Below are 18,598 nucleotides of genomic sequence, written 5' to 3' on the forward strand. Positions count from 1 at the left end.
TTATCCAGAGGATCTAGGCAATGGAGGATCTTCAGCAGCCTTCCTACTCAGCATTCACTATTCTGCGGATTTAAGGGGTTGGCACTCTCACTCTGGATTTGTCTTTACTCTCTTACGGAACCTCCCTTCTTCAGGGGCAGCTTGCTCCAGGTAGGACTTGATTGCGCCCAGAGGAGCTTGTTAACCCCTCCTGGCTGGGATGGGTGCTCGCCCCACCACCATAATCAAATAAACTTTGAGTGCTCCTAAAGATAAAATGTAGTAGAAAATTTACCCCATAAGAAAATAGACCTGTTCAACTAACCTATTATCTGTGCATCAAACCAATTATATATAAAACATTCCTACTGTCCAGACACTTGATTTACTGGGTAACTAGATAACCTGGTAATTGTTACCCTTAGTCTTCCATTCCTCCTTCAGTTTTTGGTTTTTTTTTGTCAGTTTCTGACTCTCACTTGTGTCATGTTGAAATTAGATTGGAAGATCTTTGGTATATTGCAACAGTCTGGATAACTTTTAAAGATAAAATAAGAAAGTGAATGGCTGTGGAAACACAGATGCAATATATCTGGGTTTTAGTAAAGCATTTGATACAGTGTTTCACAAACTCTTTCCACATTTAATTTAACTTAGCTTGGGTCTGAGCATTTTAAGGATGGGAAAACAGGCACCGAGAACTTAAATGAAGTTGCCCCAGGTTATCCAGGAGGACGGTGACAAAGCTGATCATAGAATCCCCATCAACCAAGAGTATGTCTACATTGCAAATGGAGATGTGACTGTAGCATGTGTAGATACACCTGAGCTAGCTTCAACATAGTTAGCAGAAGAAGAAGCAATAGCAGTGAAGCAGTGGCAGCTTAAGCTTCAGCAGGGGCTGCAGAAGCCCACAGGGACCCTGGGTACTTAGATGGGCAGCTACCCACACTAAAGTCCATGCTGTAGCTAAAGCAAAAGGATGGTGCCAATAGTATTTTATTTTGGAGATTGGTTAGTTTAAAGGTCTGAATGCAGAAAGGCGTTGTGTGCCATGATTTAGGATTAGTGTTCCACAGAGGTACGGCTTCTGAAATCCCATTAGGGAAGATCACTGGGTAATTCGCAATCTGATGTGCCAGTGGCAGAATCTGGCCCTTAAAGTGGCTGGAATTCTTTTAAAATTTCCTGTTAGTTTCTGCTATGTTCAATATATTATTTTTCAGTAACCCTCTGTTTTCTCATGAGTTCACTGTTTAGACTCGTTGTGCTGGTTTGCTTATGTAAGTGTGTGTTGTATGCCCTGATTATGAGATAATTTTGGGCCTAACACATGCATCTCCTAGGTTACATTGTCTTAACCTCTCTAAAATGAATATCTTTCTTTTGCAGAAACTTTGGTGTTTCCCTGTGTTCGAGTTTGTGTGACATAGGGGGTATCATAGCCCCATTTCTTCTCTTCCGATTAGCAGCCATCTGGATGGAGCTACCTCTAATCATCTTTAGTAAGAAATCATTTAAAATGCAACCTTGGATAGAGTATTTCTTTTTCAAAGAGACTGTTCAGTGCATAAGAGAAATACTTTACTTACAGTACTGCAGGCTGGGAAAGTGCTGCTTTATTCAGCAACATAACAAACACAGTGGGGAAAACACCCACTAAATAAAGAGGAAATAAGGGAAAGGTGGAAGCATGGCTCCCATCCACAATACTGTGAATAATCCAGTTAATCCCTTGATGACCCCTTTATTATAACTTGTTTTTAATCTGTGTACTAACACAGCTTCTTTTCTTGGGAAGAGTTTTATTGCATGACCTATCTTTCCCAAATACATCATCTCCATCCTCTTTGGCCGGCACAGATGACCTAAGTGCAAAGGGGAGCTGTGTGGCATCCTTTCAGTGATGGTGGTGACATCAGCTTGCGCACCCACACACATGGAGCTCCAGGAGGCATTCCAACTGAGTCCCGCTGCATTTGTATCCTTCCGAAGGTCTAAGGCCCCTCTAAGGAAGACCCCTCAAAAGCCATTAAAAATGTGTTTACTGATCAAAACAGAGCACTTGCAGCAATGGGTTTCTAACATTTTCGGGATAGTTTTCATATGCGACTACCTCTCATCAGACCAAATAAACAAAGGGCCACATTCTCTGCTGTTGGAAGTTAGTATAGCTCTATCAAAGTCAACAGAGCAGATCTGGCCAAAAAGGTGTTTTCCATGTTATCTCCCACTTAAGGTCCTGCTTTGCGGGAACATAGGAATTGCCATACTGGTTCAGAACAGTGATCCATGTAGTCCAGTATCCTGTTACCAAAAGGGGTCAGTACCAGATGCTTCAAAGTTAGGTGCAAGAAACCCTGCAGCTGGATAATCTGGTCACATGGAATTTTCCTGCTGACTTCCAGGTTGATTTACTCCCTAGTGCATGAGGATTTATAACCCTTCCAAAAAATCATGTTTAATTTGTTCTAACTCTAGATATTCTTGTTATTCATATAAATATCTAATCTTTTTTTCCCCGATGAGCTCTTGGTCTCAGTGGTGTCTTGTGACAATGAGTTCCACAGGCTAATTGTGTGAGCAAAGTATTTCCTTTTGTTAGGAAATCCTGAGTCTGAAGGCTAAATCATGTTTTTCTGAAGAGAAACATGATGAGGAAAGAGCAGGAGGGACAGAACATAGAAAAAGAAAGAGAGGTGGAGAAAGAGGATTTGAAATACAAAGTAAAAAAGAGAGAAGAAAAGAAATTTATTTTTCAAATTAATATTATTCCAGCCATAGCAGTATCCAGATGTTCTAGTTTACACCTTTGTATTCAGAATTTCTGCTGCACTCTGAAGACCTGATCCTCAACAACACTGTGTAACTGGGTATAAAATTATTATCTGTATTTTCATCAGGCCTAGGAGCCCCAGTCATTGACCAGGACCCCACTGTGCTAGGTGTTGTACAAACACAGGACAAAAAAACAGTCCCTGCACCCAAAAACTTTACAATCAGCATGGTAACATTTCACACTCACTTTCCAAAAATGTAAATGACCAAATGAGAAGCAAGGCAGGGGAGAAACGGGCCTTCAGCTTTTACTTAGTGTTTTGGGAGCAACTTCAGGTCTTTCTACCCTTTTCTTATTTTGTACCACAAAACTGTCCTGAGAATGAGAAAAATGACAAACCAGTTTTGGTTCTTGTTTTTTTTTTTCTTCAATGCCTGTCCTAGGTATACTTGCAGTGATCTGTGGGATCTTAGTGCTGTTTTTACCTGAGACAAAGGGAATTTCCTTACCAGAGACAGTGGAGGATGTGGAACAGCTCTCCAGGTACTCTGTCTTTCCTTCAATATCACATTGATTTGATTTTTTGAGCAAGGGGCAGGGAATTGTACATTTGTACTGAAAATAAATTGGACGGTGCTACTGCTAAGAAATATATCTCTTTTCTTTTTTCCCTCTGTTACTTCAGTCTCCAAAGTAAAAGTGGTGGGAAAAAGAAGCATCAAGATACCTCCTATATATGATCTTTCACTAAAAGCACTGAGCGAAACGTCCCTGTTCTCACACCAGGAATTTGGTTTCCACCTGATAACTGCTTTAAAGTCCTCTGGAGAGGATGGATTGAGCTGTGTCACAAAAGACACCCCCAAGTACTTCTTTTAGGAATGAAGATGTTCTAAATAAACATTGTATTTTTATATAGCTACAGAACTAAATACATATTTTCGGAGTCCATTGTTTCCAGGAAGGGAGTGTTGTGTGGTTCTTGTTAGAGAATACCCACTTAAATCAGCTGCTTTGCCTGTCCCAGTAAGCTCTTACTTATTTGTATATGTCTGGGTCATTTGTTCATTCTTGATATTACAATAATTTGAGGAAATTGTGGTTTAAAATTGTGATGGTTTGTGTGGGGGGAAGCAGAATTAGAATAGTTTTGTGCCCTACCAAGCGATAAAGACTCTGAAAAATCAGAAAAGCAAACAAGGAATTGCTTAGGGAAAAAGGGAACTGATGACATTGAGGATGGAGAGAGTGTGAGCCTCATTTCTAATGTGTAGATGTCAAGAGGATATTCTTAATGTTTGGGATGGATTGATATTGCAGAGTTGGTGAAGGGACTATAGGATACAGTTTCTAAATTCAGCAGGCGCCACATTGTGGTTGAACAATTAATGCTCCAAACTGACCATCTCAAAAGCCTGGCATGGAGGAGCAATTATTTGTAAGATAGGGCTTCAAGAAACCATAGGGGAAATAACAGATATACAAGGTGCTTCCTTCATTACTGGAACTCGGTGAGCTATATACAGTACATCAACACTTCCTAACTCTTCCCAGTCCATTCCACCCATGTCATGTCTGCTTAAGGAAAACAGGAACCATGATAGCAATAAAATGCACTCATGCTTGGAACAGGCAACAGCAGGAGAGACCATGAGACACAGAAGACCAGCAGAACTACTTTTCAATAAGAATTTCCCCTGACACGTAGTTAAATGACAATAAGACAGTTGGCAAAACTCCTTACAGACTAAAAGGAAGGGAACCAAATGTGCATCTCTGTTAAAATATCTGGTTACATGGTTTGTAATGCCAAATTAGAACACATCGTATTTTGATGCTCTCCTTGAGAGACAATTGTTCTCATGCCTTCAATTCTCAATCACATATCAAGCAACAACAAAATGCAACTGCAGGCAGTTGACCAATACAACACAAACTTCCCTCTGCCACTGAAAACATCAAGCAATTCTGCTTATAACCAATATAATTAAAATTACCCATGGCTTCTTCTGTAAACCACAGACACCACTGCAGAGCTGAGGGAGCTCTGATATCGAGGTACTTTAAGAACTGAGAAAAACATTAAATAAACAAGAAAGGTTAAAATAAGTCCACTATCCATTTAGGAGAATGTCTGTTTGATCAGGTAATCCTGACATCTCTTAGTAGCATAAGAACTTATTTTTCAGGCCTTTCTAATTGTACTTTGCTCAGAGTGGCATTCTGTATCGTCCAGAATAAAATGTAGACAATGTATGTCAGAATGTAAAATAACTGAATGCCTGCATACTCCCTGTTAGGAATTTAAGGTCTTTTTAAGCTTACAATTTTATACATGTGGATCAGAGAGATAAGGTGGGTGAGGTAATATCTTTTATTGGACCAACTTCTGTTGGTGAGAGAGACGAGCTTCTGAGCTACACAGAGCTCTACTTCAGGTCTGGGAAACTAACTTAAAGTGTTGCTGCTGAATACATCAGGCATGTATCTGTCGATGCCGTCTAACTCTTTAATATGATACTATTTTAATAGTAACCTGGGTTATATTTTCAGGTTAAGTATGTATCTTATACAGGAAAAAGGAAACTTGTGCTAATGTTCACTGATAAACAGACGGAGAAATAAAATCTCAATGCCTGTGAGAGTTCCTCCATATTAATTGTAGTACATTATACAGTCATCTGTTATAATACCCAGAAATGCCAAAATCCCTTTGGTGACCTTAATTAGGTTCCATTCCCTTTGTTTTACACTGTCTTTTTGCTTATTTTATTAATATTTTGGTAGGAGGGGTGGAATGAGATGGTGGAGGTGCATTGAGGTCTAAAGTGGGGAATTCCTCTCCCCCCTCCCACAGTGGGAAATAGGGTTTATATGTATATGGACCAATAATTATGCTGCTTCTGAAAATAATTCTTTTAATTGCAAAGTCACAGCTGCTTTTAAGTCTAAATTTCAATGAGTTAATCATTTCTGAGCCTTATGGGAGAGTCCTACACATTTCTCTAGCAGGGATATAGTTCTCCATTAAAGTCTATAGGTGAATGTTAAAAATTCTATCAAGAGGAGATCACCCTCTGTTAAATTCAACAGGTTTCAGAGTAGCAGCCGTGTTAGTCTGTATTCACGAAAAGAAAAGGAGTACTAGTGGCACCTTAGAGACTAACCAATTTATTTGAGCATAAGCTTTCGTGAGCTACAGCTCACTTCATCGATCATCAAGTGAGCTGTAGCTCATGAAAGCTTATGCTCAAATAAATTGGTTAGTCTCTAAGGTGCCACTAGTACTCCTTTTCTTTTTGTTAAATTCAACAGGTTTTTAGAGTAATTTCTATAGATACCTATTGGATTCATCCCGATTAATCTTTACAGGACTTTTCGATGAGGAGGGAAAAAAAGGGAACATTTTATCTATCTTCTAGGCCCTACTTCCAATGTTTGCTCCGACACTTTCTCAACAATTTTGAGCCAACAGAAGGAACAAGTGAAGACATGGTATACCCAACCATATGCCCTCCAAACTGAGCACTGGTTAAGGAATGATCCAAGAAACACATTAGGGCCTGCTTCAGAGAGGTGCTGAGTGCCCTCAATACTCATTGCAGTCAGCAAGAGGCAAGGGGCTTAAATACCCTCAGGACTGGACAGTTAGGATGTGATTTTATTTATCACAGAGTTTCTTACATATCATCTTCTAGTGCCTTGATATCAAGTGTGATCTGTTTAAAAGTCAAAGGGTGAATTTTCCAACTGTCAATACAGCATACTCAACATGGAATACAAGGAATGTATTCTGACTGCCTCTTACACTATCACTAGGAATAAAGATTTTGTCATCAGAATTTAGCAGACAGAGCTACTGAATAGGAGGCACAATAGAAATCAGGTCATTCGTTGATGCTTGTATTGACTCTGTGAGGAGTTAGCAGGAGCAAACATTTGGTTTTGTTAAAGTAAGCAGACTTGATTAAAAAAACTCACAGGAAGCCGATTTTCTGGATCAAAAGTCCTGAAGTGAGGGGTCTCCTGTAAAACTCACAGATGAAGAGTGTGATGACGGCAGTTTTGTGTAATGGTTAGCAGAGGGGGACGGTTATTTCAATCAAGCCCAGCGTGATCATCATGAAGCCCATTGTGGAAATTATTTCCAGGGATATGGCTGGAAGCTGGATTTACTGACAATAGTAGCCAGACAGTATGATGGTCTTCATATGGGCGGCACTTCAGACCTTGTCACAAGAACAATCACATTTCTGACGTGTTCTGGGAGGCAGAGATGTCTGTGGAATGAACTATGGAAGAATCAAAGTCCAAATTCATATCACAAATTAAATGTAAAAATGCGACTGTGGGAGCAGAAAGTCTTTCTGAAAAGTTTATGAGGTTTGGCAGTTTATTATGCTATGGAACAAAGAACAGGTGACCGGCCTCTGAAAATGTATAACAATCTCTCTGGCTGGTCGGCACTCACTATTATTTGTTTCTCTTTTTCCTTCCCTCTGTTGGATTTCATGAGGGAAGCTGCTGTTGTAGCACCATGCGGTATTAGCTGTGGCTTAATGTGTGATGCTTTATAGACAGAACTCTCATTAGCATTAATCACACAAGGGTGTAAATTCTTCTCTCTCAGGAAGAGAAAATCTGCCAGTATCCCTTTGTTAAATTAAGGGTGGTCAAAAATCAGGCATTGCCCAGGCGGTCAACTAACTCATCGATATGGGGTATGGGGTATGCATCGAATTTGGATATCTCATTCAGCTGGCGAAAGTCATTACAAAACCTAGTGATGCCATCGGGTTTGGGCACCAACACAATTGGGCTTGACCACTGACTGTGGGACTCTTCGATGACTCCCAGCTCCAACATCCTTTTTTTACCTCTGCCTTGATCTCCTCCCTTTTTGCTGCTGGGACCCGATAGGGCCTTAAAGTTACCTTTGCCCCAGGGTCTGTGATAATGTGGTGATATGCTTTGGTGGTCTGGCCTGGTTTGGTTGAAAACACGTCCTGGTATCGGTTGATCATCTCAGTTACCTCATTCTTCTGGTTTGGTGTCAGATCAGTGGATATCCTGATGTGTTCCTGCATATTATTTCCCTGGATCGGGGTCTCTTGGGCCACTACACACGCCTCTCATTGGTGCCAAGGCTTTAAGAGGTTAATGTGATAAATTTGTTCTTGTTTCCAGCGTCCTGGCTGCCGCACCTTGTAGGTTACTTCCCCCACGGGTTCAACCACCTCATAGGGCCCCCTGCCATTGGGCCAAAAGCTTGCTTTCTGCTGTGGGTACCAACACCATCACCCAATCCCCTTCTTGGAACTGTCGGACTTTTGCCTGGCAATTGTAATGGGTTGGCTGGGCCTCCTGCGCCTTTTCCAAATTCTCCCGTACAATAGGGGTGATCCAGGCTATCCGTTCTCGCATCTGCAACACGTGGTCAATTATATTTCTTCCCTCATTGGGTTCCTCTTTCCAGATTTCTTTTGCAATATCTAGTATGCCACAGGGGTGGCGTCCGTATAATAATTCAAAGGGGGAAAACCCAGTTGAGGCCTGAGGTACCTCCAGGATTGCAAACATAAGTTGGGTAGTATCCTATCCTTCCCACAGTGGGAAATAGGGCTTATATTATATGGACCAATAATTATGCTGCTTCTGCCCCATCTCGACTTACCACTTTCCTTATCATTGCCTTGAGGGTTCGGTTAAACCTTTCTACCAGCCCATCAGTCTGCGGATGATAGACTGAAGTTCTCAGGGTATGTATATGGAGCAGCGTACAGAGATCCTTCATTAGCTTCGACATAAATGGCGTACCTTGGTCTGTTAATATCTCCTTTGGTAGCCCCACTTGGGCAAAGATCCCCACCAACTCTTCAGCTATTGTTTTAGAGGCCGTGGTCTACAGGGGGACAGCTTCTGGGTAGCGAGTAGCATAATCCAGAATGACAAGTATATATTGGTGGCCCCGGGCTGTCTTCTCCAGGGGTCCCACTAGATCCATGGCTATTCGCTCCAAGGGGACCTCTATGATGGGAAGGGGCACTAATGGTGCCCTCAAGTGGGGACGGGGACTGTGCAGCTGACACTCTGGGCAGGACGCACAGTACCTCCGCACTGCTTCATGTAGTCTGGGCCAGAAGAATCATCACAGGACCCGTGCCAGAGTCTTCTCTACCCCCAAATGCCTCCCAAAAGGATGACTATGGGCCAGACTTAATACAACATTCTGGTGTTTTTGAGGTACTAGGATCTGCTGTACCTTTAGCCCCTGTACTGCTGCAACCCGGTATAAGAGATTCTTCTTCGTTATGAAGTAGGGTCCTGGTCCCTGGGTTTTCCCTTCCACAGGGACCCCATCTATTTCGGTTACCTCCTTCCTAATGTTGTCGTACCTTGGGTCTTCAGCCTGGTCCCGTCCAAAATTTCCTCTCCTGGGCCTAATCTGCCCATGATCTAGAGGACCAGTCTCTGTCGCCTCTACTGGTTCAGAGACGTTAGGGTGTGGGACAGACTCGGGTGCTTCTCCCTCCTGGGTGACCTCCTTTTCAGCTGCTCGGGTCCGCCTACCTATGAGAGTGACCCTCTGGCTTTGGGCCAGTATTCGGGTTCCCAAGGCCTTAGCTGCCCTTCTTTCCCTTTTTGTCTTTGTATGCTGTCTGGGAGCAGAGAACAAATCTGGGGATATTTCAGAGAAGGTTGGAGGTTGACAGTCTACTGTGGATGCCTCACTACTTTCAGGACTTCCCCCTTTCTCCAATTCCCCAACCAGGAGTAAGTCTCCAAACCCTGGGAAGTCCCTCCCTATGAGCACCGGGTACGGGAGTTTAGGGACTACACCTGCTGCTACCTCAGTAGTGTTCCCCTGAATCTCAATTTTTACTGGGATGGTGGGATAGTAACCAACTGTCCCATGGACGCATGTTATCCCCGTATGCTTAGCCCACAGCAGCTGACTACGCTTCATGAGCTTCCCCGAGACAAGCATGATAGCAATCCCCGAATCAACCAGTGCTGTGGTCTCTACCCCATTTAGCTTCACTGGTCTAGTGAACATATGTGGGGCTAGTGAGACCCCCCACAAGGTGGATTAGGGAGCATGGGTCTGCCCAGTTCCCCAGGTTACACTGCATAGGCTCCTCGGCATTGGGACACTGTGCAGCTATGTGTCCCCACTCCCCACAGGCATAACATCTGTATGGAGCCCTAGGCATCCCCCGGTCTCTTGGTTTGGGTAGTCTAACATTACGATCCGCTTTCCCCTCATGCTCTGACTCTTTGTGGCTTCTGGTGGGCCTTCAGCCCCTCTCTTTTTCCACCTGGGTTCTCCTGGTGGCCCAGTCACCTGAGCGCTAGGGCTTGGTGCTGCTAGTTTAACCTGGGGTGATTCTTCCTTAACTGGTCGGATTAGCTCCCTCGCCATCCTTCGCCTTTCTACCAGCATGACAACCTCGTCATAGGTGGAGGGTTCGTTCTGGCTTACCCAGGCGGCGAAAGTCTAGTGGTAGTCCTCTCATGTACCAGTCAATGACCAGAACCTCTAGTATCTCCTCCGGACTCCAGGACTCAGTTCATAACCACTTTTGTGAGAGATGGATGAGGTCATATAATTGGGACTGCAAGATTTTGTTTTCCTGGTACCTCCACTCATGATATCACTGGGCCCGCACTGCAGTCGTTACCCCAGATCTGGCCAGGATCTCTGCTTTCAGCTGGGGGTAGTCTGCCGCTGCCTCTTCAGGCAAATCATAGTAGGCCTTCTGGGCCTCCCCACACAGGAATGGAGCAAGGATGCCAGACCACTGTTCTCGGGGCCAAGCTTCCCACAGGGCTGTCCTCTCTAAGGTCAGGAGGTATGCCTCTACATCATCCTCCTGCATCATTTTCTGCAGCCAATTGCTGGCCTGCATGATCTGCCTCCCATCATGGCCGCGGTTCAGCTCTGTAAGGGCCTTTACCTGGTTTACCAGTTCCTGCAACATAGCCCAGTCTTGAGAAGCCTGGTCCATCAGCAGGCGATTAGTCCCTTGCTGCAGCCGCACTGCCTCCTGTTGGGCGGCTGCCTGGACACGAGTAGCCTCCTGCTGGGCAGCCGTGGCTTGTATCAGTGCCCGCACTACCTCCTCCATTGTGGTGAAAAAAAAATAGACCCTCTTCCCTTTTTTTTTCTTCCAAACACCCTCCGTCTTCTGCCGCGCTGTGGGCACCAGATCCCACTTCTGACACCAGCTATGACAAAGTTCCTGCTCTACCTTGGTGGGTCTTGTGCTTATTGGCGGATTTGCTCGCCTTTGGAGCTTCACGGTAGCCCCCAGCTTGGCCGTTTTTCTGAATTCACAGTCCAGGTCGACTCCTCCTGTGTCTGACCAGGAGTTGGGAGGATTTGGGGGGAACCCAGGACTGCCCTCTACTCCGGGTTCCAGCCCAGGGCCCTGTGGAATGCAGCTGTCTAGAGTGCCTCCTGGAACAGCTGTGCAACAGCTACAACTCCCTGGGCTACTTCCCCATGGCCTCCTCCCAACACCTTCTTTATCCTCACCATAGGATCTTCCTCCTGGTGTCTGATAATGCTTGTACACCTCAGTCCTCCAACAGTCAGCGTTCTCATTCTCAGCTCCTAGTGCCTCTTGCTCCCAGCTCCTCACATGCACCACAAACTGAAGTGAGCTCCTTTTTAAAACCCAGGTGCCCTGATTAGCCTGCCTTAATTGATTCTAGCAGCTTCTTGATCAGCTGCAGGTGTTCTAATCAGCCTGTCTTAACTGTCTCCAGGAGGTTCCTGATTGTTCTAGAACCTTCCCTGTTACCTTACCAAGGAAAAAGAGACCTACTAAGCGTGGGGCTAATATATTTGCCTTCTATTACTCTCCTGTAGCCATCTGGCCCAACCCTGTCACAACAACTAAAGCTTGTATAGTGAGGCAAGACTGGTAATGAGGCTCTTACGCCATTTTATTATGTGCCGTTATGGGCCATCATTCACTGCTGTAAAGACTTGCCTCACTGGCTGCTTCTGTCTTCACCGCGGACTAGTTGGAGGGGAAGGTCTATTTGCTAGTCAGCATTCATACCTTTGTGCTGATACAGACGTGTCCGTAACAATGAAAACTGCATTTACAAAAAATGAGTTTCTCCTCTCTCTCACCAGATGTATAGAACACACCAGGAAAATGCTGCATAAGCTGCCATGCACCCAGGGCATATGAAATACAAGGGGGTCTCCTCTGTCTTCCCTACCACCTGGCTGCTATGAGGGTAGCTAGTCTCCCCTTTCTCTTGACCCTCCCCTAGGAGGGATGAATTTTCCCCATTTTCCGGCTCACAGATAGTCTATGGTGAGGATATTTCTCCTTCTCCCTGTTCCACCCTTCTGGCTTTTGGTGAGAGTGAACGAGAATTCCAGTGGCTTTTTTCTTTCTTCCCCTCCGTGTGTAGGGTGTGGAGGAGAGCAAAGCCCACCTAGCCCCAGGGAGTTTGCTGAGAACTCCCCCTGCTTTCTCACATGTATAGGGCAGAGGGTAGGGAGCATCAGGCAGTGAATGTATCATACTCTTAAACTCTATTAGAGCCACTTGCTGTCGCCCTGAAGAACCACGTGCAGTCCAAGATCCATAGATAGAGGACCACTGCTTTACACCACTCAGTTGGGTGCAATTAGTGTCCTGTTAGAGACTAGGAAAAATAAATTTGAACTGCAATAACTAGTGATGATAGGGTAGTTCTATTAATAACCTGAGAGCACAAAAAACAAATAGTTCGCAAAGTTTTTACTTTCCCTTCTATTTTATTGCTCTGGTACTATATCAAGGATTAAAGTATTTGGGTCCAGTTATGGAAAAGAGAGAATAGGATATTTTTCAACAAGTACCTCACAAACGTGTGTTCATTGTAGAATATAAAACACACCGAAGGAGGCTAACAGTCAGTTTGGTTTCTTGGCAATGACTGTTAATTTACAGTAACTTACAATAGATGACAATATTTATTTCAGATTCTTGTAAATAATTTTGATTTCAACACTGTATTTGGAATCCCACATCTCTGCTTTGTGCGTTGCCTTCCAGGAGGGGTCAGTGAATCCCCAGGACTCAGCTGGTACTCATTACCCTCTCAATCCAATTAACAAACCTAGAAACTCGGGCATAAACACCAGGCTTCATGGGCTCAGCACAGCCCAGACCCCAAGAGGTGACGCCATGAACGAAGAATTTTTCTTGCTCAATACATATTAGGGGTCCTCCACTGTCACCCTACAAAGAAGAAAGAGAGGTTGCTACCCTATTGAAAGCACACTATGCAAACAGTAACATGCAGGTCGCAGGCACAGAAGTGGAAATATCGTCACAGGCCAAGGATGTGGTCATAAGAAAACACCTCAACTGGGACCAGGGAGGAGCTATGCTTTCCCTGCCTGCGTGTTGGTTGACTTTTTTGGTAGTGGTGCCAATTAAGGGAACTGGTGTGTGTGCGTGAATGTCCCCTCTCTAGCCCCAAGGTTTTTGGTCAAAGTTCCATACGCCGTGAAGACCATTACCTTGACACTTTTAAGCAGCAGTCTTATAGTAAATCATGGCTGTTGCATCGCTCCAGTTGAGTGGTTGCAATGCCACTGAAATTTGGCCCAGCCACCCCTCCATCTGGTGCATAGGGAGTCTGGTCCTGTACAGTGGAGTGCAGAGGAGTCCACTGAGAACTCGACTCCTGGCAGCACCAGCTCATGTAAGAGAGGGGAGATGAGTGGTACAAGTAGAATTCATTTCTTATTGGTACGCTGCACCAGCTGAAGTGTGGGGCGGGGGGCATGTGACCTCCCCACATGACCTCCCATGTGACTCCTCAAATGACCCTACACTGCCCCTAGCCCGGGCCCCATGCTCTCCCCGTCCCCTGCCCATGATCCATCCCACATTACCTGAGGTGGGGGGGCTCTGTCCTCCTCCTGCTGTGCTGGAGACTTCTCAACCATGGGGATCTCCAGAACCGCAGCAGTGAAAGAAGCAGAATGTGGGGCTGCCCAGCGGCCCCACACCAGAAGCTCCTCTGCACGGCTGTACCACCCCAAGCCCTGCCCCCAGCCCTTCCACGCAGCTGCATCTCCTGCGTCCTGCCCGGGGTCTGTATAGCAGCCTCGCTGGAGGACAGGGCTGGGGGCATGAGGCTAAGGGCAGTAGAGCCGCACCGGAGGAGCTGTCAGCGTGGGGTTCTGCTCCTTTTGCCGCTGCGGTTCCCGGGAGAGTCCTGAACCACAGGAATCTCCGGGGAACCACAGCAGCGAAAGGAGCAGAACGTGGGGCGGCCCCACACCGGCAACTCCTCCGGGGCGGAGCCGCTGTACAGACCCCAGACAGGAGATGCAGGCACACAGCTGCATGGAAAGGCTGGGGGCGGTACAGCTGTTCCGGAGGATCTGCCGGTGTAGGGCCCCCCCCTCATTCCGCTCTTCCTGTGTCTTTCCAGTACAGCCTACTGGCTATAACTAGCTTACTGGTACAGCGTGCCGGACCATGCCGCCCTACTTGCTCCGCAGGGGGAGACTCCCCAGCCGAGGGGGACCTGGGGTCGCTGCCGGGGAGAGGCCTGAGCAGGCACCGGACCAGGGTCCCTGCGGGGTGTGGGCAGGGCCTGGAATTCAACCCCCCCACCCCCCCACCCCGGAAATATCTGAATTGGCAATATTGCTTTTTTGTAAAGCTGCAACTTATCCACAGTACTAGAGACAGCCAGGCATGAAACATGTTTGTAGAATCAGAGCATGATGTCAAGGGGCATTTGACTGCACAGTTTAACCCTGTTCTTCCTCCCTTGAGCTCCGCTCTCTCCCACCCCACTTCCTTCCTTCAGAACATCCCATCAGTTCTCCTACTCCTCTCTCGCTGAAGTCTTGGCTCTTCAAGCGGGGTGGCACTATTACCGCTGCTACCCATGCCTGTGGGAGAGCTGACTCCTCTGCCTTCTTACTCCCAATTCCTCCTACCCAGTGAGACCCACACACCACGTGGGAGCTGGGGGAGAAACAGAGGGCGGCGAGCGTAGTAAATGAGCTGGTCAGGGAAGAGAAAGGAACCTCTCACTAACGCAGCCGGCAAAGAGAGCATCTCCTCTGAGTGAGTGGGGGGGATCAAAGGGTTTAAAAAAATACCAGCTGACTGGAAAAACAGGAGGCAGCACTGGACAGCTAGGGAGCAAGAGAAGAGATCTGAGCTCCTGTCCAAATTCTAGACCTACAGTAGCTTCTTCACACCCTATGTCCCACCTGGTCAGAAATTTACTACCTGTAAATATCAGAACCCTGATTCAAGCACATATGCCCATTGGGTGACAGGCACATCATGGAGATTTCTGCACACTCAGGAAATACCATTAACACTGCTGGTGCAGAAGGCCTGCTGAGGCAGGTTCATATTTACTTTCACTCTTCTTTTATCAAGGAGTCCCAGCTTTTCAATGCGGAAAGCTCCCAGCTTGATCCCCTTAGTCAGTTAGATTAAGGAGAATTTCTAAAGTCCTTTCACATATTCAAGGAAATCAGAAAACTGGAAACACTTCAGTCCTAATCTGAACTAAAAAAAAAAAAAAAAAGCCTTTCTACACTTATGAACATTCATCACGAACATGCCTTCCCCTAACAAAGGAAGGGTCTAAGGAATCCAACATGGAGTATCGTTCACACAGGGTCAACTGTAGATTTTCACACCCACTCACTGCTTGGGATGAGGGGTTATGAATTATCTCCAGCTCTGGTTGTACCAATGGAAGAAGGAGTGAGGGAGAACTAGCTTCTGTATGTATTTTCAGCTCTTCACTTCAAGAGGGTATTGAGCCATGAGTTGCTGAGACTAATACTGTGCCCCTAAAGTACAGAGCCCCAAGTGTCATTTTTCCTGCTTATGCTTAAAGCCAGTTTTGATGTCCCCATTCTTTTCTTACCTGGCAGCTGTCAGTACCACCATCAATATTCCCAGCACAGAGCTCAGTGTTTTTAACTCTTCCATTCAGAAATTCAGGGCGATTGCACACTTTATTCTCAATCACAGGGAAGCCAGTTTCTTTAAGTTTACCTTCTCCACCAGTACCTTTGTGAGTAAACAACAAAACAAGTATAAATTGCACAGATAAATTAACTCCATAGCAGAGGCAGTATGACCCAATGGATACGGTGTTGGCCTGGGAATCAGGAAACCTGGCTTCTGTTCCTGGCTCTGCCACTGACTCACTGTGGGCCTAATCCAAAGCCCATTGAAGTCAATGGGAGTCTTTGTCCAAATCACTTAACTTCTCTGAGCCTCATTTTCCCCATCTATAAAATGGAGATAATACTGATTATTTTCCTTTGTAAAGTGCTTTGAAATAAATAAATAAAAAGCAGCAGACAAGGGCTTAGTATTGATAGGCTCTCATTAGGATAGCAGCACGGCTGATTCAGCAAAAAAGATGAAGGAATTAGCTTGGATTTATTTTAAATCTAACTCAAGAATGTTAAACCTCAGGGTGGGAAAAGCTGCAAAGGTCAAAACATCTGGAAGCCAGTGTGGTGATGGGATATGACATTTCAAATATGCAACTACCCATCTGCAAGATGCCACAGAACCCCCTGAGGCCAAAGAAACCCACAGTTGAGAGCAGAAATCTGACAGACAGACTGCTTGAAACATCATAAAGACATAGGTCCCAACCATTGTGGAGACTGGGAATGCTGAGTACAGACACGCCTCTCATCTTGAAGAAGATGGGTTTTTAAGAGGAGGGTCTTAAAGTGAGAGTAGTGGCCTGGCAAACAGGTATGTGAAGGACATTTCTTATGTAGGGGCCAAGATGGAAAAATGTGCGCAGATGGGAGCAGGACTCAAATGGGGTATTATCATTATTATGAACCGTGTGTACTAGCTAAGGACCAACCAAGCATAGGCCCCAGTGTGCTAGGCAATGTAAACACACAAAGTAGCTGACAGTCCCCAAACAGCTTGCGGCCTAAGCAGACAGGACAGACACAGGATGAGGGAATGGCATCACTGGTGTAACTGAGGGGATAAAGGGGTTGGACTAGGAGACAACGTTCTAGTCAGGCAGGGCAATGTGGCAGATTTTGAAAATGAGGACAAGAAGTCTCCTTCTGAGTACGGATTGGAGTCTTTGTGAGAAAGTCATTCAAGAGAATAAACTAAGTCAACATCATGCAGTTTAGAGAAGGGGCAAGGCTAGAAAAATATCCCTGCTGATTGTGCAGAAACCCAAGCTGGGGCAACAGACAGGAGGATAAAGAGGGAATGGGTTGACATTGTTAGGGCTGATTCTCCTCTCGTTTTATACTGCTTTTATAAAGGTGTAACTCCATTGATTTCAGTGGCGCATTCCTGAATGATGAGAATCAAACTCATAGAGAGAGGGAGGTGGAAAGAATGACATTGCTCAATGATATTTGCTATATGGTAAATACTGATGTATATTGATTTGTTTTTTCGAGCACAGAGGGTGCATACATTTGGGGTTTGCACTGATCTTTCAACTGCACTGAATGTGCCTCACCTTCTGTTTCTCCCCAGCCAGTCACATAGCACTCTGCTCTGTTTCCTAACATCACGTTTTCTGAAGGCAAACAAGCTGGGATCACTTCATTGCTGATTACTGCAGGACTGAAACAAAACAAAATGAAAACCAAATCCACAGAGGCATAGCTTTAGCTTGTTTGTCCCTGACACCAGTTACATTCTGAGGCTCTGGAGGGAGACTTGGTGCACAACGGGGTTGATTTTCAGAGGTGCTGAGCACCAATCCCCAAATGAAGTCAAGAAGAGCTATTGGTGCTGAGCACCTATGTATAGCCCTGCAAGTCTTGAGGTAGAACTTTTTTTTTTAAGTGAGGTGTTCTCTCAGGCCCAAAACAGCTTTCTTCTTAGGACCCTCCCACAGTGTGGTGCGTGTACAGGCAAGGGGAGAAGTGACGAGCAGCTGGAGAGATTTGGCAGATCCTTCTGGAGGGGAAGAAATAAAATTAAAATAAATCAGAGAATTTGCCAAGCCGCAGCGTGACAGATCGGATTTCAGAGGTGCCTGCTTGGATGTCTAAGCAGGACCCTGGTCAGGGCTTCAGGCAAATATACGCAGGCATTTTCAGTATACCGCAAGAGATGCCTGACTATTATTGTATCGGGGCCCAAATGCTCAGCCCATCATTAAATACTCAGATGGGCTGGGCACTGGGTATTTCCACCAGAGGAAGAAATCCTCCCACCCAGACCAAGGAGAAGCTATGGAGACACCCCATGGCCGTTACTACAGCCCTATCTCATCTCCTCCTCAAGATGGGAGATGATGATAGGAGCCGCAAGGCAGAAGATGCTCCAGCCATACCCCTATTGCTGTTCCACTTCCACCCACCCCTCCTCAGCGGTGCTGCCACTTAGCAGAATTCCAGCCTGTCGGGAGTCAGAAAAGCACCCTCTTTTACAATCCCCCCAAATTTGTCCCCTCCCTTCCCAAAACTGTGCAACAGAACCACACTGGTTCTGTTGGCAGGGGGCCCTCCACATGCTTAGATGACAGAGCAGGGTCTGTCCTTACATGCCTAGACATAACCATCTTGAGTCTTAACTGCCCATCTGCTAGCAATGCAACTGGACTGCTTGGGATTCAATCAAGATTCAGGTGCTGGATGCCTGGGGATCTGATTCTTTCCTTGCACCTTGTGCAATCATTTACACCTGTGTAACATGGGCATAACACCCATCTCTTTCATCTTGGAGAGAATATCTTCTGCAGCAGAAAACAAGAAATTCATTTCTTTTTCAGGATCCGCAAAACCTAGCAGGTGTCAGGTCATTTTCCATACATTGACAAAGAGCC

At 45.6% G+C, this 18,598-nt stretch overlaps 2 protein-coding genes across 4 annotated transcripts in view; one reads left to right on the plus strand and one right to left on the minus strand.

Annotated features, from left to right (window-relative positions):
• SLC22A3 (solute carrier family 22 member 3) overlaps positions 1 to 5,332 on the plus strand; it is a 50,665-nt gene extending 45,333 nt beyond the window's left edge. The window contains exons 9-11 of one of the 3 annotated variants that reach the window (XM_073337843.1): positions 1,372 to 1,484; positions 3,202 to 3,301; positions 3,444 to 5,332. In XM_073337843.1, coding sequence (XP_073193944.1) covers positions 1,372 to 1,484; positions 3,202 to 3,301; positions 3,444 to 3,498 — 268 coding nt within the window. In that variant the 3' untranslated portion in view covers positions 3,499 to 5,332. The other 2 variants (XM_073337844.1, XM_073337842.1) reach the window with 2 other exon arrangements.
• A 7,514-nt stretch (positions 5,333 to 12,846) lies between these two features.
• Positions 12,847 to 18,598, minus strand: part of LOC140908803 (plasminogen-like) — a 58,505-nt gene continuing 52,753 nt past the window's right edge. The window contains exons 17-19 of the mRNA XM_073336675.1: positions 17,282 to 17,388; positions 15,686 to 15,831; positions 12,847 to 13,008 (exon numbers count right to left, since the gene is read on the minus strand). Coding sequence (XP_073192776.1) covers positions 12,847 to 13,008; positions 15,686 to 15,831; positions 17,282 to 17,388 — 415 coding nt within the window. The remainder of the gene's footprint in view (positions 13,009 to 15,685; positions 15,832 to 17,281; positions 17,389 to 18,598) is intronic.

This window comes from Lepidochelys kempii, chromosome 3 (genome assembly GCF_965140265.1).
Source record: "Lepidochelys kempii isolate rLepKem1 chromosome 3, rLepKem1.hap2, whole genome shotgun sequence".
Taxonomy (NCBI): Eukaryota; Metazoa; Chordata; order Testudines; family Cheloniidae; genus Lepidochelys; species Lepidochelys kempii.